The 25,567-nt window shown below is 42.9% G+C and overlaps 1 protein-coding gene across 3 annotated transcripts; it reads left to right on the plus strand.

Moving 5' to 3' along the window:
* The first annotated feature begins 734 nt into the window (after positions 1-734).
* Positions 735-16,561, plus strand: LOC118389071 (acylphosphatase-2-like). Of its 3 annotated transcripts, none has more exons than XR_004826661.2 (5): positions 735-989; positions 1,766-1,782; positions 2,146-2,255; positions 10,058-10,259; positions 15,798-16,561. XR_004826661.2 is itself a non-coding variant. In XM_035778797.2 (4 exons), the coding sequence occupies exons 1-4, from the start codon at positions 857-859 to the stop codon at positions 10,170-10,172; spliced, it is 375 nt and encodes a 124-aa protein (XP_035634690.1). In that variant the 5' UTR covers positions 736-856; the 3' UTR covers positions 10,173-10,571. The 3 variants fall into 3 exon arrangements, 1 of the variants encoding a protein (XP_035634690.1); XR_004826660.2 differs by lacking the exon at positions 15,798-16,561 and adding an exon at positions 10,693-15,791; XM_035778797.2 differs by lacking the exon at positions 15,798-16,561 and having other exon boundaries at positions 736-989; positions 10,058-10,571.
* Positions 16,562-25,567: the final 9,006 nt, after the last annotated feature.

Below are 25,567 nucleotides of genomic sequence, written 5' to 3' on the forward strand. Positions count from 1 at the left end.
ATTTTCATACTGAGCCCCAATGGCAACTGAACCAACAGCCCTGGTATTGCAAGTTGTATGCTCTACCAACTGAGCCAACCAGAACCCTAATGCATAAAGAATGAAGATCTAAATAAAATATTTTCCATCCTTTTATTGAGACTTCATCTACAGATAGTTTTGTACCGTCCAATATGTATGCTAAATCAATGTTTCTCAACCTTTTTCTACCAGCAGCTGGGGTGCTTCCGCCATGGGGGACAGCTAACATTAACATTTGAGTACTTGAGCACAACATCAGTGTCAGCTAAACATCAGCTAAACATCAGAATAAGGGATGGCAGGTAGTCTTGAGGTCAGAGTGTTGAGCCAGTAACTGTAAAGGTTGCTGTTTGAATACTGGAGCAGACAAAGGGAAAAAAATATATAGATATTTTTCTGTACCTTTGAGCATGGCCTTTAGACCTAATTGCCCCAGAGGTCCTTTATAATTGTGGGTGTCTCAGGGGGAGTTGGGATATGCAAAATAATACATTATCATTACGCACTTGTGTGTAACAGGACAAATATAGGCCCCCCACAAAAAAATATATATATTATCACAGGGTTTAACATCTCGTGGACAGACAGTATGGATGACCTGAAGCAGTTACGCATGATTTAAGATCAGGGTTTCCGAGATTAGGCAGGTTTTAGACCTTCTCTGTCTGGTCCAGTAGGTGGTAGTAATTCACCACTAAAGTTGCTTAAATTAGAAGAAGACGCATAAACAGAAGAAAAATGGTGGCAGTGAGCAGGGCATAGCTCAGACTTATCTTTGAGGAAAGCAACAAAAGTAGCTACATCTGTTAGCCGGGAGAGGGCCTGGGTTTATTGCATGGGTAGTGTGGAAAGCCTATATAGTTTAGTTTTATCCTTAGTGGTTATTTTACTTGCCATGTCTACCAACGTTGATGTTGGAGGTGAAAAGCTTGCCTCTGTAGATTTCGAGATATTCGGGAACGTCCAGGGTAGGTAGGCTGACTTGGCTACCCTGCGCATGTTCAGGTGTCTGCCTTGGGGGGTGAGCCTGTGCCTGTATGTAAAATGGTCAACTCACACAATGCACACTGCCTGAAGTAGATTCACTGAGTAGGCAAGTTTGGTAACAATTTTCACTGTGCAACCGAAACATAGCATGCTGCTATCCATATTTTCAAATGCAATTGTTCCCCCCTATGGCACGGTGCGGTGCAAGTTAGCCCATTGAATATTGTTGAGGGGAATTGATCTAGGCATGAAATGCTTATAATTAAAAACAATTTATCCTTGATTGCGAATTTAATTATCATCCCAAAATAACTTCACAAATATAAAAGATACATAAAAAGACCAGGGGAAGAAGGGTAATAGCTTCGATACAATGTTATAATTTTGTTTTGCCTTCTATTAGCTCAGGAAGTGTCATAGTTCAGGTAAAGGGAATTGGAATCTGTGTTAAAACGGTGCACAGTAAGTGTATATTTTGCATTTGAAAAAAAATATTTGGGCGTGATATGAAAGTAGAATTTCTGATGTTTCCAAAACCGTATTACACGCGTCAGGACCGTTGTACACATTGGCCTTGCTGTGGTCAATGGTTTGAATGAGATCCAAAGAGGACTGTATAAGGCCCTTTGGATTCTCTACAGTTTCTGTTCTCTTGAAAGGATCAGGTCATCAAGTCAATAAAGCAAGATATAGCTAATCTGGAATATTTGGATATGAATTACCCCTATTTCTTTTCATGTTTCTTGTGTTCTTACAGGTGTTTGCTTCAGAATGGTGAGCAACTTCACTAAGCCTTTTACATGTTGAGGATTTTTTTTTTTGCAATAAAATAAAAGTAGAACAAAATCTATATTTTAAAACCTATCACATTCCATTTTGATTTGCAACGTGTTAGTATTTTCCCCTCTTTCATCTAACTGTACTCTTCTTTTTAAATTCTGTGTTCCATACGTATTGATAAAGTGAAATGTGTTAGCATTTTCATGTAGTCCACACACAGTGTAGAGAATCTTTGGTTCTGTTTCTAAAATACATTGTACAGTGTTATCTTTATAAGAAGATAACCCCAGTTACTGCACTGACATGACACCCCCTGTGCCATTTTTCCTTCCTTTCTTTTGATCCTTTGTTTTCCAGTACACAGAAGACCAGGGGAAGAAGCTGGGTGTTAATGGCTGGGTGAAGAACACACGAGAAGGAACCGTGGTTGGCCAGTTACAGGGGCCCCATGACAAGGTCAAGGAAATGTAAGTCCACTCTGAGATAGACAATACAATTCATTAGACAGGACATGATTCAATGAATCATTCCATTTTACTGCATAAGCAATGCCTTGGTTTACAAACTACTGCACACCAGAAGAGGCTGGTGGGAGGAGCTATAGGAGGAAGGGCTCATTGAAATGTTTGTAAATGAATCAATGGAACAGAGTCAAACCAGCCTCCTCTGCTGAACACATCTTATTCTATAAACAAATCAGCTACCTGAGGGGTGGGTCTACCTGTTATTATTATTTTTTATTTTTTACAGCTGTTGAGGGACTTTTTATATGATACTGCAATGCTGGTTCAGTGGAATTTAGCCATCAGCATCACAACACTCAATATTTTTTATTTTGCATTACCATTTAAAGACAGTTTTTGAGCTGTTTGCCACACAGAGAGAGAACATATTATAAGCCTTATTCTAATCATAAAGGCTCATACATGCTTTTAACGACTAATACCGCTTCATACATGTAAGTAAAGTGTTTAATGATAGCTATACTACATGTATCAAATAAAATAGTTTTTTGCACATGCGCCGCATACAACAGGTTGCTGTGAAATGCTTACTTACGAGCCCTTAGCCAAATAATGCAAAGTTGTAATAAAGTAAGAAACATGTGCTAAATAAACTAAAGGAAAAACAGTAACACAATAAAATAACAATTACCAGCCTATATAAAAGGGGTACGGGTACCGAGTCAATGTGCAAGGGTACGGGGTTAGTCAAGGTAATTGAGGTAATATGTAGGTAGAGGTAAAGTGACTATAGCTAAACAGAGCGTAGCAGCAGTGTATGTGAAGAGTGTGAATTGTTGTGTGTGTGTGGCGTCAATGTGTGTGTGTTAGTGTCAGTGTAGTATGTGTGAGTGTGTGGTTAGAGTCCAGTGAGTGTACATCGAGCCTATGCAAGCATCAGTGCAAAAAAAACATAATAAAATGTAGGCATACCTCAGAGCAGTTACATTGGTTGAAACCAGGCAAGAGTATCACTGACACCATGCAGCTACTTTAATATCATCACACTTGTGAGAGCTTAACAGAGGACATACATTTTTACTTACTTACTGTCTTTACTAGAGATAATACCTTTGTATATTGAGAATGCAAAGTAGTACTTTTCCAGTAGGTGTCATCATATGCCCAGACTTACCAAATGCCAGGGTTCCCCAACTGGTGGGTTTTTTGGGGGGAGATTTAATAGAGAGATATATGTGATCATATACAAATGTTTGAAAGGATTATGTTTTAGTCAAGTATTATATCTGTTTGTGCTTCTTGCGGGCAATTTGCAGTCTAAAAAATATTTTTTTGTATGTTCGGGCCCCCTGACCATCTGCTCAAGAAGGAATTGGCACACATCTGAATCTAGTTGATGATCCCTGCCCCATGGAATACTCTAGAATAGAGCTTCCCATGCCTAGTCACAGGCTGTGGCCTGATTCTCTATCCCCAAAAGGTGCGCTCACAAACTCCCCCTCATGGATTTAAAAGGAATAGACTGGTGTATGGTAGAAACTCCCTCTTGAAGAAAAGGAGGGTGATATGCACATCCTAAACTTGTGAATACCGGTGCTGGACTAATGGATATTACTGAGAAAAAGGAATTAGTATTTGGGTGCAGAAATAAAGCACTGGGGAGCAGCAATATTCCGTGTGCCGGCTTCTCATTTGTTTATCTCAGGGAACTCCCTTTTGCCCATGCTTGCACAAAACTGAAGGACGCTAAACTGACTTCAGATCAGTGTTGAGGGGCAACTTCATCTTACTACTTCCCTGACCTATTTGGTGGGTGTGGCTCAGCCTGTAGTTCCTAAAACCGAGGTACATGGGAAAGTAAGTCAGCCTGGGTCGAGCTGTGGATTACATCACCAGGTTCTCTACGAACTGGGAAATGGGAACAAGATGTACTGGAGAGCTGGAGGAGGGTCCGGCCAGCAGGGGAGTATTTCCTTTCACAATGCCTTGTGTGTGTGTGTGTGTGTGTGTGTGTGTGTGTGTGTGTGTGTGTGTGTGTGTGTGTGTGTGTGTGTGTGTGTGTGTGTGTGTGTGTGTGTGTGTGTGTGTGTGTGAGAGATTGATTGCAATGGATCCTCCAAGTCCTTTGGCTTGTTTCTAATTGCTATTGTATTGTGACTTACATAATGGTAAATGTGCTATGTGATGAAAAATGGTACATTATAAAAACTACCCTAAACTACCTTAACATGAATCTCTCTGGGCAGCTCCTCCAACCATTGGCTATAGAGTATTTATCTAGCTCTGAAATTTGGGGGGAGGGTTCCTCTTGAAGTGTGTGTATTTTTTTATGTACACACTGCAGTGTTTGTAGTCATTCAACTGTGCCTGACATTGCCTTTTGAGGGTTGAGCTTTTGCTGCACAAAAAAAAGTGTTCCTTTTCACTCCGGCCTGCGAACACGAGATGTGAGAACAGAAATGTGTTTGGTCATTAAATATTGAAACAGACAGAGCATGCAGGGTTGGAATCTGCTGGAGTCTGCCTGCATTCCCCCCCCCTCTTTTTTCTCTCTTTCATGAACAATAAATATTTCCCCTGTCTTACTTTCCACCTCTCTTTGGCAGGGTTGGAATTGCTAGTCTGCTGACTTAACTCGTTTTGTTCCATGTCTTAGTCCTGATATCTACCACTTCATCACTTTATCTGTATTTTTTGGGGCCTTGTATCTGAATTTATCCTTTTTTAGTAGTGTGGAGATAAGGCTAGCTTAATTTGAACTAATCCAAGATGTTGTTGGAATGTTAGATCTAGCTATGTCTCAAAGAGCTCTTGTCAAGCAGTACACAAAGTAATGGTACCACTTTACGATGAAGGCACTTTACAGGAACAGCAATGTGGGAACCCCCCCCCCTGCTATCTAACTTCCCCAAACCAGTGAGAGGGTTGGAGCCTCCCAGTTCTTCACTTGAAAACACAGATGGGCTCCACTGTGTACATGGGGGGGGGGGGGTTATTGACCAGCGGATGTGGTAGAGTGAGAGAGAACGAGCATGTTTTCAAAGCTCTTACTCACACCTCTATAGAAAACGCAAAGGGGAAAGAAAGGTTATAGACATCCAATAAAGGTCTTCCTCTGCCAACCACTCAGAGATGTAAGATAGGGAATGTAAACAAGCAAGGGTGGGTGTTCATAAAGGATTCATTTGACTAAATTACCTCCCTCCCTCCCTCGGCAACTAGCAAGTGCAATTATTTTCCAATTTCCCTGTTTTCTTTTGTTAGGGTTTAGTTTCCTGAAGAACTGGGCAGATCTGTGGTCCTTCTGTAGCTCAGTTGGTAGAGCATGGCGCTTGTAACGCCAGGGTAGTGGGTTCGATTCCCGGGACCACCCATACGTAGAATGTATGCACACATGACTGTAAGTCGCTTTGGATAAAAGCGTCTGCTAAATGGCATATATTATGCACTTAATACATTGTGTATAATACTGTAATAGCCTGTGTCCGAATGTGGTACCTATTTAAAATGCTCTGTTTGTGTGTGTGTGGTCTGTGATTCAGAAATGTGCTATAGTAGTTTGTCAATGTATATTGAACAACAAATATAAATGCAAAATGAAACAATTTCAAAGATTTTACTGAGTTGCACAGTTCATATAAGGAAATCAGTCAATTTAAATAAATTGATTAGGCCCTAATCTATGGATTTCACATGACTGGGCAGCGACGCAGCCATGGCTACCCCCCCCCCCTAAAAAGGGCTTCATTACAGATATAAGTAATCCTCAGTTTCAACAGCTGCAGGTGGCTGGTCTCAGATGATCCCGCAGGTGAAGAAGCCAGATTTGGTGGTCCTGGGCTGGCAAATCCGACCACGACGCCATCTTGCTCCTCCCATCTTATAGGCAGAAACTCAAACCGGATGTGCAAGTGACTGGATCATTCAACGCTGGTCTGACCAATCAGAATCCAGGCTTCAAGATTGTTTTGATCACGCGGACTGGGATATGTTCTGGTCAGCCTCAGAGAACAACATCGATCTATTCGCTGACTCAGTGAGTGAGTTTATAAGGAAGTGCATTGGAGATAAGGTACCCTCTGTGACTAAAAAACCTACCCTAACCAGAAACCATGGATGGCGGGATTTGCGAACGTGCGAACCGCCGCATTTAACAATGGAAAGAGGTCTGGAAATATGGCTGAATATTAACAGTGTAGTTATTCCATCTGCAAGGCAATCAAACAAGCAAAATGCCGGTACAGGGACAATGTGGAGTCGCAATTCAACGGCTCAGACACAAGACGTATGTGGCAGGGTCTACAGGAAGTCGAAGACTACAACAACAACAAAAACAGCCACATCACGGACACCGACGTCACGCTTCCAGACAAACTAAACACCTTTGTCCGCTTTGAGGATAATACAGTGACACCGTTGCGGCCCGCTAATGAGGACTATGCTCCCCCTTCTCCTTCTCCATGGCCGACGTGAGTAAAACATTTAAATGGGTTAACCCTCACAAGGCTGCTGGCCCAGAAGGCATCCCTAGCCGCATCCTCAGAGCATTCGCAGACCAGCTGGCTGATGTGTTTACGGACATATTCAATCACTTCCTATCCCAGTCTGCTGTCCCCACATGCTTCAAGACAGCCACCATTGTTCCGGTACCCAAGAAGGCAAAGATAACTGAACTAAATGACTACCGCCCCGTAGCACTCACTTCTGTCATCATGTAGTAACTTTGAGAGACTAGTAAAGGATTATATCACCTCCAACTTACCGGCTACCCTAGACCCACTTCAGTTTGCATAGCGCCCCTACAGGTCCACAGATGATGCAATCACCATCGCACTATCCCATCTGGACAAGAGGAATACCGATGTAAAAATGATGTTCATTGACTACAGCTCAGCATTCAACACCATAGTACCCTCCAAGCTCATCATCAAGCTGGAGGCCCTGGGTCTCAACCCCGCCCTGTGCAATTGGGTTCTGGACTTTCTGACGGGCCACCCCCCAGGTTTTGAAGGTAGGAAACATCTCCACTTCGCTGACCCTCAACACTGGGGCCCCACAAGGGTGTGTGCTCAGCCCCCTCCTGTACTTCCTGTTCACCTACGACTGTGGCCATGCACGCCTCCAACTCAATCATCAAGTTTGCAGACGACACAACAGTAGTGGGCTTGATTACCAACAACAATGAGACAGTCTTTATGGAGGAGGTGAGGGCACTCGTAGTGTGGTGTCAGGAAGACAACCTTTCACTCAACGTCAAGAAAACGAAGGAGAGGATTGTGGACTTCAGGAAACAGCAAAGGGAGCACCCCCAACCCTCATCGAAGGGACAGCAGAGGAGAAGGTGGAAAGTTATATGTTCCTCGGTGTACACATCACAGACAAACTGAAATGGTCCACCCACACAGACATTGTGGTGAAGAAGGCGCAACAGCGCCTCTTCAACCTCAGGAGGCTGAAAAAATGTGGTTTGTCACCCGGAACCCTGACAAACCTTTAGATGCACAATCGAGAGCATCCTGTCAGGCTATATCATAGAGAGATATATATCATATCATATATCGTCCCGGCAACTGCACCACCCTAAACCGCAAGGCTCTCCAGAGGGTGGTACGGTCTGCACAACGCATCACTGGGGTCAAACTACCTGCCCCTCTGACACCAACAGCACCTGATGTCACAGGAAGGCCAAACGGATCATCAAGGACAACAACCAGCCGAGCCACTGCCTGTTCACACCGCTACCATCCAGAAGGCGAGGTCAGTACAGGTGCATCATAGCTGGGACCGAGAGACTGAAAAACAGCTTCTCTCTGAAGGCCATCAGACTGCTAAACAGTAATCACTAACTCAGAGAGGCTGCTGCCTACATTGAGACCCAATCACTGGCCACTTTAATAAGTGGATCACTAGTCACACACACAAACAATGCCACTTTAATAATGTTTACATATCTTGCATTCATAATATCATATGTATATAGTGTATTTTATACCATCTATTGCACCTTGCCTATGCCGCTCGGCCATCGCTCATCCATATGTTTATATGTACATATTCTCATTCACCCCTTTTAGATTTGTGTGTATTAGGTAATTGTTGGGTAATTGTTAGATTACTTGTTAGATATTACTGCACTGTCAACTAGAAGCACAAGCATTTCGCTACACTCACATTAACATCTGTTAACCATGTGTATGTGACAAATAAAATTAGATTTGATTAAGGCCGGTTGGACGTACTGTCAAAGTCTCTAAAACGACTTTGGAGGTGGTTTAAGGTAGACAAATTAACATTTTAAATTCTCTGGCAACAACTCTAGTGGATATTTATGCAGTCAGCATGCCAATTGCACGCTCACCCTCAAAAGTTGAGACATCTATGTCAGAAAGTTCCCTCAAAATTCGAGACATTATTTGCGCAGAAAGCTACATTGGAATGTGTTCATCTACAAAGCCCTTTTGGGTATATTCCCTCTGTAATCTGGTCTCCTTCACCATCAGCAGTTACTATACCCAGTCTGCTAGGTGGTTGCACTCCGTGTAACCCGTGTAATGGTCATGCTGTTTAATCAGCTTCTGATATGCCACACCTGTCAGGTAGAAATGCTCACTAACAAACTTGTGCCCAAAACTTGAGCGAAATAAGCTTTTTGTGCTTATGCAACAATTCTGGGACCTTTCATTGCAGCTCATGAAACATGGAACCAACACTTTACATGTTGCGTTTATTTTTTTATTTAGTAGATTTGTAATTTTCAGTGTTTTTTTTTCTATTTTATACACCTTGGTGTGTATCCTATATTTACAATGTCAGTATTGATAACACTTGAGTTATTTATATAGTTTGTGTCAGGGACAATGCACAATAATCAACAAATTTGACAGCACTGCGATATAACATTGTCAGAGTTAACTAGACAGCATTTTTTTATTACTGGGTAGTCTGTATTTTCTAGGCTTTAAAAAAAATCCTGTATTCCCAAAGCTCAGACACTCTCTGTGCTCAACTTGATAATACATAGCCTAGTGAACCACTAGTAGAATTACTTGTATTTCATTGAAAGGGAATATCAATGCACCCTTGTAAGAGAGAATGAGACATCTCTTCCATGGCAACGACACATACATCTCTCTTTGGTTGTTAGTCAATTTCCTCCATCCTAGCCTCCAACGCAAGATGTTTCCCGGCAGTCTCAACACAGACGCACCTTCAAAAAAAGCTTCCGACTGCCAACCGGTGCGCCTTCCTGCTCGCACTCATCCAATAAGAATGGAGTGATGGGCCCTCTGAGGACCATAATGCATTTAGTGACCTCTTGATTCACTTGAATACAGCATGAGGGATGTAGTGTACAGACTGCGAGGAAAGGGAACATAGGTCCTCTGGTGGTAGCTCATCGCTTGCACCCATGAGATGATTATCACCATCATGAATTGCTCCCATTGTGTTTGCGTTATGCTGGGGACTCAAAACACATGGCCTATTACAGCCAAATCTTGGCTGTAGCTGTCAATATTTATTGTTATGTCTGTCAATGCATTGACACCAGACCTGGGTCAAATAGATTGTTTAATACATTGTCTGCCCTTTATTTTGTTTAGTCCAGTACAATGGAATCAATGGAGTAGTCCCAAAAGCCTAATTAAAACACCTGAACTACATACTATATTATCAGAAGAGATTATTGCCTGAAACTGAAAAATCATGTTGCGTGTCTTTTATAGTCCTGGTTTTGAATACCAGTGACAGTTTGTGAGGTGTTGTTTTGACTCAGAATTGTGGGCCTTTTCTCTCTCTTTCCGTAGGAAGGTGTGGCTGAGTAAGGTGGGGAGTCCCAGCTCACGCATTGACCACGCCGAGTTCTCTAACGAGAGGGACATCCCCAAACTGGAAATCCATGGCTTTGGCACTCGCTACTGACTGCCAGAGCAGCGACAAAGCACCGCAGCAGCAAGTATCCACCCTGAGGCCTGCCACAAAGGAATTAGTAGCTTCTCAACTTCTAAGGTGCTTGATTTGACCTGTAATATTCGTGTCTTCACAGTTTTAAATGTCATTCTGAGGCCTGTTATGCCATTGATTTATTGTTTGAAGAAGTCATTTGAATGCTCTGTTATCATGTAACCCACAACAGAAGTTTGACATGATTAGTTTGCTAAATGCAACTTTTAAATTGCACTTAAATGCCACCATATATGTCAATAATAGTCAACCTTTACAATGTTGAGTTCATCCCATCAAAGACAGAAATAAAATAATTTTGTGAAACCACTGTGTGAACATTTTCAGTAGTTTTAAATATTAAAAATATTTTGAGGATCTGCAGAGTTGTTTTTCTCAACATGGATTCAACACACACTCACCGGACAATTTATTAGGTACACATATCTAGTACCGGGTCGGACCCCCCTTTGCCTCTTTAACAGTCTGAATTTTTCAGGGCATTCAACAAGGTGTCGGAAACATTCCACAGGGATGTTGGTCCAAGCTGACGCGATGGCATTACCTAGTTGCTGCAGATTGGACAGCAGCACATCCATGCTGTGAACAGCCCGTTCCATCTCATCCCAAAGATGCTCCATTGGGTTGAGGTTTGGGGTCTGCGCAGGCCACTCGATTAAACTGAACTTTCTGTCGTGTTCCGGCCAATGTTTTTTCACTCCTCAATTTTCCAGTGTACGCCATCGCGTGCCCATTGGAGCCCCTTCTTGTTTTTAGCTGATACGAGTGGAACCCAGTGTGATCAGCAGATGCGATAGCCCATCCGTGACAAGGATCGATGAGTTCTGCGTTCCGAGATGCCGTTCTGCACACCACTGTTGTACTGCACCGTTATGTCTGTTTGTGGCCCGCCTATTAGCTTGCACGATTCTTACCATTATCCTTTTGACCTCTCTCATCAATGACCAGTTTATTCCCACAGGACTGGCGCTGACTGGATGTTGTTTGTCGCACCATTCTCTGTAAACCCTAAACACTGTCGTGCGTGAAATACCCATGAGCACGACCGTTTGAGATACTGGATCCGGTGCACCTGCCACATGATTACACCGCACTCAAAGTCGCTTAGGTCACTTGTTTTGCCCATTCAAACGTTCAATCGAACAGTAACTGGATGCCTGTATGCCTGCTTTTTATACAGTTCCTTCAGAAAGTATTCACACCCCTTTACTTTTTCCAAATGTTGTTGTATTACAGGCTGAATTTGAAATGTATTACATTTGGATTTTTTTGGGTCACTGGCCTACACACAATTGCTACTGATGATACATCAGTAGCAATACAAGGATATAACATTTATAGAAGAGACAGAAATGCTTATGGGGGAGGATTTGCTGTATATATTCAGAGCCATATCCCTGTAATGCTTAGAGAAGTTCTTTTGTCAAGTGTTATTGAAGTGTTGTGGTTGCAGGTTCACTTGGCTCATCTAAAGCCTTTTCTTTTGGGGTGTTGCTATAGGCCGCCAAGTGCTATCAGTCTATCTAAATAATATGTGTGAAATGCTTGATAGTGTATGTGATGTAAACAGAGAGGTCTACTTTCTTGGGGACCTGAATATTGACTGGTGTTCATCAAGCTGTCCGCTCAAGAGGAAGGTTCTCACTGTAACCAGTGCCTGTAATCTGGTTCAGGTTATTAATCAACCTACCAGGGTGTTTATAAACACTACACAAACAAGATCTTCCACATGTATCGATCACATTTTTACTAATGCTGTAGAACTTTGTTCTGAAGCTATATCCGTACCCATTGGATGCAGTGATCACAATATAGTGGCTATATCCAGGAAAGCCACATTTCCAACAGCTGGGCCTAAAATAGTGTATAAGAGATCATACAAACGATGTGACTCTTATGTGGATGATGTTAAAAAGATTTGTTGGTCTGATGTGATTGAGGAGCATCCAGACGCTGCACTTGATGCATTTATGAAATTGCTTCTTCCGATTGATAAACATGCACCTGTTCAGAAACTGACAGTTAAGGCTCCATGGATTGATGAGGAATTTAAAAAACTGTATGGTTGAAAAAGAAGTGGCTAATAGGTCTGGCTGTACATCTGACTGGCTTACTTACTGCAAATTGAGACATTTTGTGACTAAACTCAACAAAAAGAAGAAACTTTATTATGAAGCCAAGATCCATGATATAAAGAATGATGGAAACAAACTTGAACTTTAAATTAAATTATGGGCAGAAAGACAAATTCAACTCCATCTTTTATTGAATCAGATGGCTTATTCATCACAAAACCATTTGATGTTGCCAATTATTTTAAGGATTATTTAATTTGCAAACTTAGGCAGGGAATTCCCACAACAAAAAGTGAGCAATTATATGTATGTATAAAAAACAAATACTGAAAGAAAAGCAGTGCAAGTTTGAATTTTGTAAAGTTAGTGTAGGAGAGGTGGAAAAATGATTGTTAACGATTAACAATCTTTAACAATAATGACAAACCTCCTGGCATTGGCAACTTAGATGGAAATGGTGGCTGACTCTATAGCCACTCCTATCTGAGTGGTAAAGCGGCCTTTACTGGTTCTAAACAGCAGACCTATCAGCTTGCTGCCAGCTGTTAGCAAACTGTTGGGAACAAATGTGTTTGACCAAATACAATGCTATTTCGCTGTAAAAAAATTAACAACAGACTTTCAACATGCTTATAGAGATGGGCACTCAACATGTACAGCACTGACACAAATGACAGATGATTGGTTGAAGGAAATTGATAATAAGAACATTGTGGGAGTTGTACTGTTAGATTTCAGTGCAGCCTTTGATATTATTGACCATAACCAGAACAAATTCAAGAAAACGTACAGTATTATATAGAGCCCTTACTGCATGGAACTTCCTTCCGTCTCATATTACTCAAATAAACAGCAAACCTGATTTCAAAAAACAGATAAAGCAACACCTCGTGGCACAACACCTCTCCCCAATTTGACCTAGTTTGTGTGGATGCATTAATATGTAGGCTACGTGTACCTTTTTAAGAATGTATGTAGTTCTGTCCTTAAGCTGTTCTTGTCTAATGATCTGTATTATGTAATTCTGTATTGTGTTTCATGTTTTGTGTGGACCCCAGGAAGAGTAGCTGCTGCTTTTGCAACAGCTAATGGGGATCATAATAAAATACCAAAAAAATAATGTAAAATTAGAATAATGTTCCAAACAAAAATTCAACCCATTTGTTATGGCAAGCCTAAATACATTTGAATGACTACCTCCTCTCTGTACCCCACACATACAATTATATATAAGCTCCCTCAGTCAAGCAGTGCATTTTAAACACAAATTCAACCACAAAGACCAGGGAGGTTCCAAAGCCTCGCAAAGAAGGGCACCTATTAGTATATGTTACATGAGAAAACAACTGAGGATGGATCAACAACATTGAAGTGACTCCACAATACTAACCTAAATGAGTGAAAAGAAGGAAGTCTGTAAAGAATAAACCTATTCCAAAATATGCAATCTGTTGGCAATGATGCACTTAAGTAATACGGCAAAATACTGTATGTGGCAAAGAAAAAACGTTTTTTCCTGAATACAAAGCGTTATATTTGGGGCAAATCCAACACATCACTGAGTACCATTCTTCATATAATACCAAGCATAGTGGTGGCTGCATCATGTTATGGTTATGCTTGTAATCGTTAAGGACTGGGGAGTTTTTCAGGATAAAAAAGAAACAGAATAGAGTTAAATACACAGCAAAAACCTAGAGAAAAACCTGGTTCAGTCTGCTTTCCACCAGGCACTGGGAGATTAATTCACCTTTCAGCAGGACAAAAACCTAAAACATAAGGCCAACTCTACATTGGAGTTGTTTACCAAGAAGACAGTGAATGTTCCTGAGCGGCCAAGTTACAGTTTTGACTTAAATCTACTGATAATCTATGGTAAGACCTGTAAATGTTTGTCTAGCAATGTTCAACAACCAATTAGACAAAGCTTGAAGAATTGTATAAAGAATGATGGGCAAATGTTGCACAATCCAGGTGTGGAAAGCTCTTAGAGAGAATTACCAAGAAAGACCCACAGCTGTAATCACCGCCAAAAGTGTAGTGAGTACTTATGAAATTAGACATTTCTGTATTTAATTTTCTATAAATTTGCAAAAACCTCTAAAAATATGTTTTGCCTTTGTCATTATTGGGTATTGTGTGTAGATGGGTGAGTGTAGATGTGTAGATGTTATTTAATTCATTTTGAATTCAGGCTGTAACACAACAAAATGCGGAATAAATCAAGAGGTATGAATACTTTCTGAAGGCATTGTAGCAAGCCACGGAAAATGGAGCGATCCACTTTCATGAACGGGTATTACCTAATAAACTGCCCAGTAAGTGTATCATTGAACTTTATCATTATAGAATGCCCTTCATACAAGTTCACTACACGAATGTCCATGATCCAAATAACAACATTAATGTTATTGTATTGGGATGTAGGTTACAGTAAAGTAAAATCATTACAAGCTGAAAGCCTGTCCAGTCATCACAAGCTGAAAACCTGCCTATTTGAGTGAGATGTAGCTCCACCTGTGGAAGAAATCAACCAATATTGGCAGTGCTTTGCCCTCCTCACAACTCTCTTTCCTATGCAAGGATAGCCAGCGTTTGTGTACTTCCCTTAAAGGGAAACTTCACCGCTAGAGACTTTTTGGGGTGTTTTTCCAGAGAGTGATGAGAGGGTGATTCAGACAATTATGATGTCATTGGTTGATTGAGCTTGCTGTCTGATCAAAAAATGAATGGAGTTACGTTTCTAAGCAATTATTGTGGCCTTTGTGTTTCGCCGACTGCATGATCACGCAGGTAGATATGGTTGTCCTTGTTCAATAGAGCCATTGGACTTTTCTCAACGGTGTTCCTATCTGCCAGGACATTGCAGGATATCTAGATTGACTCGTTTTACCTGGCTTTGCAAAGACGGGAGCCATACTTCCTTGTTCCCACCCTCGAAAGCAAGCTTTTAAAAATGGGGGCGGTACTAGTTTACAGGTTCACAGGAGCTATGTTACCGAGAATGCTCAATAATTTGCTGCAATGACTGCTTCCTCTTTCTAAGAAGAGCTGAACGACAAATCCTTTATTTTCTTTTACATAGGAACATACAGCCCTATTTATTTGAGCCAGAATACACTGAAGAGAAGTTGAGATGGCAAGAAAAATAATTACGAGACCAGCAAGCAGTGTTGTTCAGTACAATTTGGTGATCAATTCGGCGAGTTGTGTTGTTTGCTAAACCTAAAATGTACTGTAGTCTAACGTTGTAGCTAGCTAACTAGCCCCAGTGCCTCTCATTATGAGCAAAATTTGAGAAATGTTTTGATGATGATACTTGAGAATAAAGGAATGACTTTGGCTTGATGACTCATATTAGACTTGGGGTACGTATACCTGTGTGTTGTAGCTAGCTAGCTAGTTAACATGTCTGTGAGATGTCTCATATTCTACTGCATGTTGCTACAGTAGGAATACAGACAGTATTCCATGAATGTGTAATAGCGTTTTCTTCTTTCTCTCACAGATGATACCGCTTGGATACAAAGAAATGTATGACTCAAGACCAGATGTGAAAGGTCCCATAACAGCAAACTCCCATTGTATCAAAGTGACTCCGAACACCTCACTGCACCACCCAAACACACCATATGCAATTATTCCCTTTGTAGAACTGTAGTATTTATTAAATGCGTTAAAATTAGTATTTTGTCTACTGTATATACTGTATTCCTGCATACTGCTGTGTAAAATTACCACAGTCCCCAGAACAAATCAACTTTGTCCTGAAAACAAGCCATGTCTACCTATTTGCTACATTGACAGACTAATCCACCTTCGCCGTCCTGACCGGCCGCTCTTCGCCCTCGGGGCCGGCGTTGTCCTGCGGCTGGGGCTGCACGTCGGAGGGGGGAGTTCATCACTTCCCTGATTACTCCCCTTCATCTAGCACTCAGAGGAGGAGCTCCCTGCGTCTCCATTACAATTTTAGATTATACTACAACATCAGTCTAACAGAATACGGATGTTGTGTTGGTAGAATGTCCCAGGCAAGTTCCAGAATGTTCTTCAGCTGGTGAACCTCTCCTTGTTTTGGGTAATGGCAGCAGGTTTAGCAAGCTTTGGCACTGCAGCGATGTTGGCAGGGATGTTAGGTTTGGGGGGCTGTGACTCTGGCTCCTTGTAGACAACAGTCTGGTCCTTTCTGCACTCCACAGCCAAGTAGACAAGCCTCTCTTTCTTCACCAGCCACTGCTTCGACCTCACGCAGAAGATTTGTTTGTTCTGCAAGTCTCCTGGAAAGACATGAAGACCGATCATGATGATGTGTAACCATACATTAAAACATGTTCATCTGTAAACATAAAAGGGTACAGTAGACTGTTATGTGTTTAATTACACTCAGAGTCAATAATGGGGCATTGAGATGGACTGTTAACAAAGGTGTGAAAAGTTTGAGTGGGGCTTGACTTGTAGAGAGTCTAGTCGTGCATGACCACCTACAGTTGTGCTGTTGACTAGACAAGCACTGCCAACAGTAGAGCGAATAAGCTCAACGGGGATACTAACAGCCCCTCTCCCCTATGCCTAAGAACTGACTGCAAGAATGTGAAAAGTTTGAGGAGCACTTGGTGTATTAGTGATTTTGTTTTCTCAAGAGGGTATTGTTGCTTTCATAAATACGTTTGGCTGTCGGCTTGCTTTAAAGTCAGATCATGTTGAGCTTGAGTTCATTCCAGGCTGAACACTTTCATCCAATGGGTCTACAGGCTCTGTACTACTGAAGCTGGTGTCAACGTCATCATCAGCAGCTGGATTGATCTGTAGGACATAGTCTGTGATTAGCCAACGTTTCACTATACTGAACAAAAATATAACCGCAACAATTTCAATGATTTTACTGAGTTACAATTCATATAAGGAAATCAGTCAATATAAAATAATAAATTAGGCCCTAATCTATGGATTTCACATGACTGGGCAGGGGCGCAGCTATGGGTGGCCATGGGAGGGGCATAGGCCCACCCACTTGGGAGACTGGCCCACCTACTGTGGAGCAAGGCCCAGCCAATCAGAGTGAGGTTTTCCCCACAAAAGGGCTTTATTGCAGACAGAAATACTTCTCAGGTCCATCAAATGTTTGTGTGGCTGGTCTCAGACGATCCCGCAAGTGAAAAAGCCGGATGTGGAGATCCTGGGCTGGCGTGGTTACACGAGGGAGGTCTGTGGTTTTGAGGCCGGTTAGACGTACTGCCAAAGTCTCTAAAACGCCATTGGAGGTGGCTTAAGGTTAAAAAAAAATGAACATTAAATTATCTGGCAACAGCTCAGTGGGGCAAAAAAGTATTTAGTCAGCCACCAATTGTGCAAGTTCTCCCACTTAAAAAGATGAGAGAGGCCTGTAATTTTCATCATAGGTACACTTCAACTATGACAGACAAAATGAGAAAAGAAATCCAGAAAATCACATTGTAGGATTTTTAATGAATTTATTTGCAAATTATGGTGGAAAATAAGTATTTGGTCAATAACAAAAGTTTATCTCAATACTTTGTTATATACCCTTTGTTGGCAATGACAGAGGTGTTGGCTTTAGGGATGATCAGTGAGATACACCTGCTGGAGCGCGTGCTACGGGTGGGTGTTGCCATCGTGACCAGTGAACTGAGATAAGGCGGAGCTTTACCTAGCATGGACTTGTAGATGACCTGGAGCCAGTGGGTCTGGCAATGAATATGTAGCGAGGGCCAGCCGACTAGAGCATACAGGTCGCAGTGGTGGGTGGTATAAGGTGCTTTAGTGACAAAACGGATGGCACTGTGATAAACTGCATCCAGTTTGCTGAGTAGAGTGTTGGAAGCTATTTTGTAGATAACATCGCCGAAGTTGAGGATCGGTAGGATAGTCAGTTTTACTAGGGTAAGTTTGGCGGCGTGAGTGAAGGAGGCTTTGTTGCGGAATAGAAAGCCGACTCTAGATTTTTTATTTTTGATTGGAGATGTTTGATACGAGTCTGGAAGGAGAGTTTACAGTCTAGCCAGACACCTAGGTACTTATAGGTATATGTCCACATATTCAAGGTCGGAACCATCCAGGGTGGTGATGCTAGTCGGGCGTGCGGGTGCAGGCAGCGAACGGTTGAAAAGCATGCATTTGGTTTTACTAGCGTTTAAGAGCAGTTGGAGGCCACGGAAGGAGTGTTGTATGGCATTGAAGCTCGTTTGGAGGTTAGATAGCACAGTGTCCAAGGACGGGCCGGAAGTATACAGAATGGTGTCGTCTGCGTAGAGGTGGATCAGGGAATCGCCCGCAGCAAGAGCAACATCATTGATATATACAGAGAAAAGAGTCGGCCCAAGAATTGAACCCTGTGGCACCCCCATAGAGACTGCCAGAGGACCGGACAGCATGCCCTCCGATTTGACACACTGAACTCTGTCTGCAAAGTAGTTGGTGAACCAGGCAAGGCAGTCATCAGAAAAACCGAGGCTACTGAGTCTGCCGATAAGAATATGGTGATTGACAGAGTCGAAAGCCTTGGCAAGGTAGATAAAGACGGCTGCACAGTACTGTCTTTTATCGATGGCGGTTATGATATCGTTTAGTACCTTGAGCGTGGCTGAGGTGCACCCGTGTCCGGCTCGGAAACCAGATTGCACAGCGGAGAAGGTACGGTGGGATTCGAGATGGTCAGTGACCTGTTTGTTGACTTGGCTTTTGAAGACCTTAGATAGGCAGGGCAGGATGGATATAGGCCTGTAACAGTTTGGGTCCAGGGTGTCTCCCCCTTTGAAGAGGGGAATGACTGCGGCAGCTTTCCAATCCTTGGGGATCTCAGACGATATGAAAGAGAGGTTGAACAGGCTGGTGATAGGGGTTGCGACAATGGCGGCGGATAGTTTCAGAAATAGAGGGTCCAGATTGTCAAGCCCAGCTGATTTGTACGGGTTCAGGTTTTGCAGCTCTTTCAGAACATCTGCTATTTGGATTTGGGTAAGTAAGCTAATTGTGTTGGCAATGTGGAGATTCGGAATGGAGATGCAGGTGGAAAAACGGTGCAGCCATTTTACTTCATGCTATCTTGGCTGAGCTCCTATGTCAAACACTGGGAAACGGACTTCAACATCTCAAAAGAGGTAAGGTATTTTCTTTTAGCCAGTGTCTAGTAGTTATTGGGATAGAGATTCTCCCTGAATAACTATGAGTGGTGCGGTGCAGAACAATTTATTGGACACATATGACAGCCCCACGATGCGCAAGAAGTATCAATGCTCTGACTTCTGTAGAGGCCTCATTGCTATAAATGCTGTATGGCCACTGCAGACAGATAAATCGGCTTTAAAGGAGCAAGAATGTGTAGAGGGAGCGGTTAGAAAGCAATTGAGTGAGTGAGACAAGGTGGGGAAAGTGAATTTAGGGAGATGCACATGAACAAATGGTACGCTAGAATCAGAGCAAATTAGATTTGCTTCAAGACTACATTTTGACCAAATAGTTTTACAGTATTTGTAAAAAATGTAATCTCTGGTTAAAGATTGTGTTTTGATGTCTGTTTGAGTACTTGAGTACTCGATTACTCATGCCCATCCCTAGAAACAACATTGGGGAACTACTAAGTTGTGTGTAGAGTACAACTTCAACTGTCTCGTTGGATGTCCACACGCTGACATGCACAGCTCTCCGGTGAGGTTCTGTCTTCAAGTCTCCAGTGGGGGATGAAGTCCATTCCATCTATGTAATGTATTTCAGGTTATGGACAGGTGCAATCAGGTGGCAGGAGGGGTGGAGTGCACCTCATCCTGGATATGACAGAGTTTGCCTCAACCCATGGGTCCAGAAGGCAGAGTTCAATAACTACAGACAGATGTGAGATGCAGGAGGATGGCACTCTTCTCACACCACTCTCTAGGCTACTGCCAAATTCAAAGCTACCTCCAGGAGGAAGCTGATAAAGTGTTTTGATAACTTTCAAGTGTAACAGTTCCATGTAGAACATACCATACTACACATAATATTGTTAAAAGCAATGTTCTGCTAATATAACAATGTACAAATATTATACCTGTCTTATTTGTATCACCTTTTGTCCCTTCTGACATGCTACATCACATTACACGTTAGCTTGATGTTCTTAGCTCGCTAGCATTATCAAATAATGTTGCATAGGAACAACTATCTACTAACGTACTCACCATCACCAGTAGTTTGACGGTTGACAGGCAGCAGAAGTAACCATGTTGAATGTAACTTTGAGGAGGCTTGCAGAGGCCAAATCGAGCTCCGTGCCGTCTCGCCGTGACCTCCCAAATTTTGTAACAATATAGCTTCGTATTAACATTGGTTCATGGGAGATGGCGGCGATATGTCCTGTATAAACACAAACTCACTTCCTTGACAACAGCTCTGCTCTGAGAAGCACAAGTATGAATGCCCTGACTTCTGCATAGGCCGCATCATAGTAAATGCTGTATGTTCAATGCAGACACCAGAATGTCCATAAATTGGCTTTAAGTAATCCATACCCAACCCTCCAGTAGTTGTGATAAATTCACTTACAAAACACAGTTTTATACTTTGTCATCAATTTTGACTCTGAAATGAATGTTTCTGACTCATATCGATGCCACATAGAACCAACTTCTCTGGTTTGAAACGGCCTAAGGGGCAGTTGACCATCTAGGCAGGAGTTTTTGCTCTTGCTCCACAAAAAAAAGTATACACTAAATCAGATTCAGTTTTCCTTGACTTTGCAGACTTTGATTTAGAAAAAAAGACCAGGCAAAATGCATGGAAACAGATGAACCTGCGCAGGAACTGGAATACACATTTGCAGAATAAAAAATGTTAAGTATTTAAAAGGAAATTGCTTTCCCATCATAATAAAAAAATACTTCCCAGCATGGCCGCCTGTAGTAAATCTGCATATACACTGCCAGCCAATCCTCTTAACTGACAGCAACGAGATTAGATCAGAGGCTTAAGGGTTTATATACAGGCTTACCACCCAGATGGGAAAAAAACAATACAAGGTCAATATATGGGGTCTGTGTGTGTGTCTCCGGAAAGCATTGTGTCCTGCAGTCCAAGCAGATAGATGCACTTTGCACTGGTTAAACTCTTACCGCTCCAGCTTTATTAGTGTAAAGCCATTTTGCATTCGGATCATTAAGCTACCCCATGGATGGAGCAAGGGTTTCTAAATCACATATTATCCGATCAATTTCGTCATTTAGAAGTCATGTTGAAATAAATGTCATTGTTTGCACTTATTTAACAACATACGCAGATGTGAGTAACTTGGAATGTAATATTCTCAGTTTAGAGCTACAGTCTGCAATTCGAAAAACAATAAATAGGCTGCTCTGCCTCTTATTTTGATATACAGCTGAGCTGAGGGATGGGGCTTGGGGAATGTGACCCCTCTCAAGTTCATAGACAGCACTCTAGGTGCACTCTAGCCTGTTCATGACACCGAGAGGATAGTTTCAACAATGTTTTCAAGCTATACACTGTTTGATTACAATGACATTGTTTATAAACAATGGAGTAAAACAAGCTTTTATTTGGTTGTATGTCAGGGTAAGACCGTTCCGTTGTACTAAACTCATGAACTATGCATACGTTATATTCTTCAAGAATCAATGGCATTAATTTAAAATCCAAAAATGGATGTATCAATTCCAGACTGTATCTTTAAACCCAGTCCATACTAGTAGGACTTGCTATTGTTTGCAGACCAATAACACAATAATAACCAAATCAAATCAAATGTTATTTGTCACATACACATGGTTAGCAGATGTGAATGCGAGTGTAGCGAAATGCTTGTGCTTCTCGTTCCGACAATGAAGTAATAACCAACGAGTAATCTAGCTAATAATAATAATAAGTAATCTAGCGGACCTGGCATCCTTTCACTTCCTCCTCTCTACATTTTCCTCCTCTGTCTCTGCTGCTAAAGCCACTTTCTACCACTCTAAATTCCAAGCATCTGCCTCTAACCCTAGGAAGCTCTTTGCCACCTTCTCCTCCCTCCTGAATCCTCCTCCCCCTCCCCCCTCCTCCCTCTCTGCAGATGACTTCGTCAACCATTTTGAAAAGAAGGTCTACGACATCCGATCCTCGTTTGCTAAGTCGAACGACACCGCTGGTTCTGCTCACACTGCCCTACCCTGTGCTATGACCTCTTTCTCCCCTCTCTCTCCAGATGAAATCTTGCGTCTTGTGACGGCTGGCCGCCCAACAACCTGCCCGCTTGACCCTATCCCCTCCTCTCTTCTCCAGACCATTTCCGGAGACCTTCTCCCTTACCTCACCTCGCTCATCAACTCATCCCTGACCGCTGGCTACGTCCCTTCCGTCTTCAAGAGAGCGAGAGTTGCACCCCTTCTGAAAAAACCTACACTCGATCCCTCCGATGTCATCAACTACAGACCAGTATCCCTTCTTTCTTTTAATATATAATAATAATATATGCCATTTAGCAGACGCTTTTATCCAAAGCGACTTACAGTCATGTGTGCATACATTCTACGTATGGGTGGTCCCGGGGATCGAACCCACTACCCTGGCGTTACAAGCGCCATGCTCTACCAACTGAGCTACAGAAGGACCACTTTTCTCTCCAAAACTCTTGAATGTGTCGTCCTTGGCCAGCTCTCCCGCTATCTCTCTCAGAATGACCTTCTTGATCCAAATCAGTCAGGTTTCAAGACTAGTCATTCAACTGAGACTGCTCTTCTCTGTATCACGGAGGCACTCCGCACCGCTAAAGCTAACTCTCTCTCCTCTGCTCTCATCCTTCTAGACCTATCGGCTGCCTTCGATACTGTGAACCATCAGATCCTCCTCTCCACCCTCTCCGAGTTGGGCATCTCCGGCGCGGCCCACGCTTGGATTGCGTCCTACCTGACAGGTCGCTCCTACCAGGTGGCGTGGCGAGAATCTGTATTCCTCACCACGCGCTCTCACCACTGGTGTCCCCCAGGGCTCTGTTCTAGGCCCTCTCCTATTTTCGCTATACACCAAGTCACTTGGCTCTGTCATAACCTCACATGGTCTCTCCTATCATTGCTATGCAGACGACACACAATTAATCTTCTCCTTTCCCCCTTCTGATGACCAGGTGGCGAATCGCATCTCTGCATGTCTGGCAGACATATCAGTGTGGATGACGGATCACCACCTCAAGCTGAACCTCGGCAAGACGGAGCTGCTCTTCCTCCCGGGGAAGGACTGCCCGTTCCATGATCTCGCCATCACGGTTGACAACTCCATTGTGTCCTCCTCCCAGAGCGCTAAGAACCTTGGCGTGATCCTGGACAACACCCTGTCGTTCTCAACTAACATCAAGGCGGTGGCCCGTTCCTGTAGGTTCATGCTCTACAACATCCGCAGAGTACGACCCTGCCTCACACAGGAAGCGGCGCAGGTCCTAATCCAGGCACTTGTCATCTCCCGTCTGGATTACTGCAACTCGCTGTTGGCTGGGCTCCCTGCCTGTGCCATTAAACCCCTACAACTCATCCAGAACGCCGCAGCCCATCTGGTGTTCAACCTTCCCAAGTTCTCTCACGTCACCCCGCTCCTCCGCTCTCTCCACTGGCTTCCAGTTGAAGCTCGCATCCGCTACAAGACCATGGTGCTTGCCTACGGAGCTGTGAGGGGAACGGCACCTCAGTACCTCCAGGCTCTGATCAGGCCCTACACCCAAACAAGGGCACTGCGTTCATCCACCTCTGGCCTGCTCGCCTCCCTACCACTGAGGAAGTACAGTTCCCGCTCAGCCCAGTCAAAACTGTTCGCTGCTCTGGCCCCCAATGGTGGAACAAACTCCCCACGACGCCAGGACAGCGGAGTCAATCACCACCTTCCGGAGACACCTGAAACCCCACCTCTTTAAGGAATACCTAGGATAGGATAAAGTAATCCTTCTCACCCCCCTTAAAAGATTTAGATGCACTATTGTAAAGTGGCTGTTCCACTGGATGTCATAAGGTGAATGCACCAATTTGTAAGTCGCTCTGGATAAGAGCGTCTGCTAAATGACTTAAATGTAAATGACTTAAATGTAGCTAACAATTCCAAAACTACTACCTTATACACACACAAGTGTAAAGGGATAAAGAATATGTACATAAAGATATTGTCACGGTTTTCATGTGGTGAAGGGGAGTCGGACTAAACTGCAGCGTGTATATTGCGATCCATGTTTAATCACACAACGTAACACGAATCCAAAACACAAACTCTACAAAACAATAAACGTAGTGAAAACCGAAACAGCCTTAACTGGTGCAAACTAACACAGACTAAGGACATCAAGACACTCAGGACAATCACCCACAATACAACCAAAGAATATGGCTGCCTAAATATGGTTCCCAATCAGAGACAACGATGAACACCTGCCTCTGATTGAGAACCACTTCAGACAGCCATAGACTAACCTAGAACACCCCACTAAGCTACAATCCCACTATCTACACACCACATACAAAAACCCATGTCACACCCTGGCCTGACCAAATACATGAAGAAAAACACAAAATACTACGACCAGGGCGTGACAGATATATGAATGAGTGATGGTACAGAGTGGCATAGGCAAGATGGTTCAAAGTGGCTAGTGATACATGTATTACATAAAGATGCAGTAGATGATATAGATGATGATGATATAATATAGAGTACAGTATATACGTATACATATGAGATAAATAATGTAGGGTATGTAAACATTATATTAAGTAGCATTGTTTAAAGTGGCAAGTGATATATTGATATATTTTACATCAATTCCCATCAATTCCCATTGTTAAAGTGCCTGGAGTTGAGTCAGTGTGTTGGCAGCAGCCACTCAATGTTAGTGGTGGCTGTTTAAAACCTGTTAAGGCGATGGGTTCCCCTATGGGAACTCCACCCCCCCGTTCAGCTGAAAAGGTGGCGCAGGGAATGCAAAAATATTATTTTGAAATATTTAACCTCCACACATAAATTAATTAACAGTCTGATGGCCTTGAGATAGAAGCTGTTTTTCAGTCTCTCGGTCCCTGCTTGATGCACCTGTACTGACCTCGCCTTCTGGATGATAGCGGGGTGAACAGGCAGTGGCTCGGGTGGCTGTTGTCCTTGATGATCTTTATGGCCTTCCTGTGACATCGGGTGGTGTAGGTGTCCTGGAGGGCAGGTAGTTTGCCCCCGGTGATGCTTTGTGCAGACCTCACTACCCTCTGGAGAGCCTTACGGTTGTGGGCAGAGCCGTTGCCGTACCAGGCGGTGATACAGCCCGACAGG

Source organism: Oncorhynchus keta, chromosome 10 (genome assembly GCF_023373465.1).
Source record: "Oncorhynchus keta strain PuntledgeMale-10-30-2019 chromosome 10, Oket_V2, whole genome shotgun sequence".
In the NCBI taxonomy this organism is placed as follows: domain Eukaryota; kingdom Metazoa; phylum Chordata; class Actinopteri; order Salmoniformes; family Salmonidae; genus Oncorhynchus; species Oncorhynchus keta.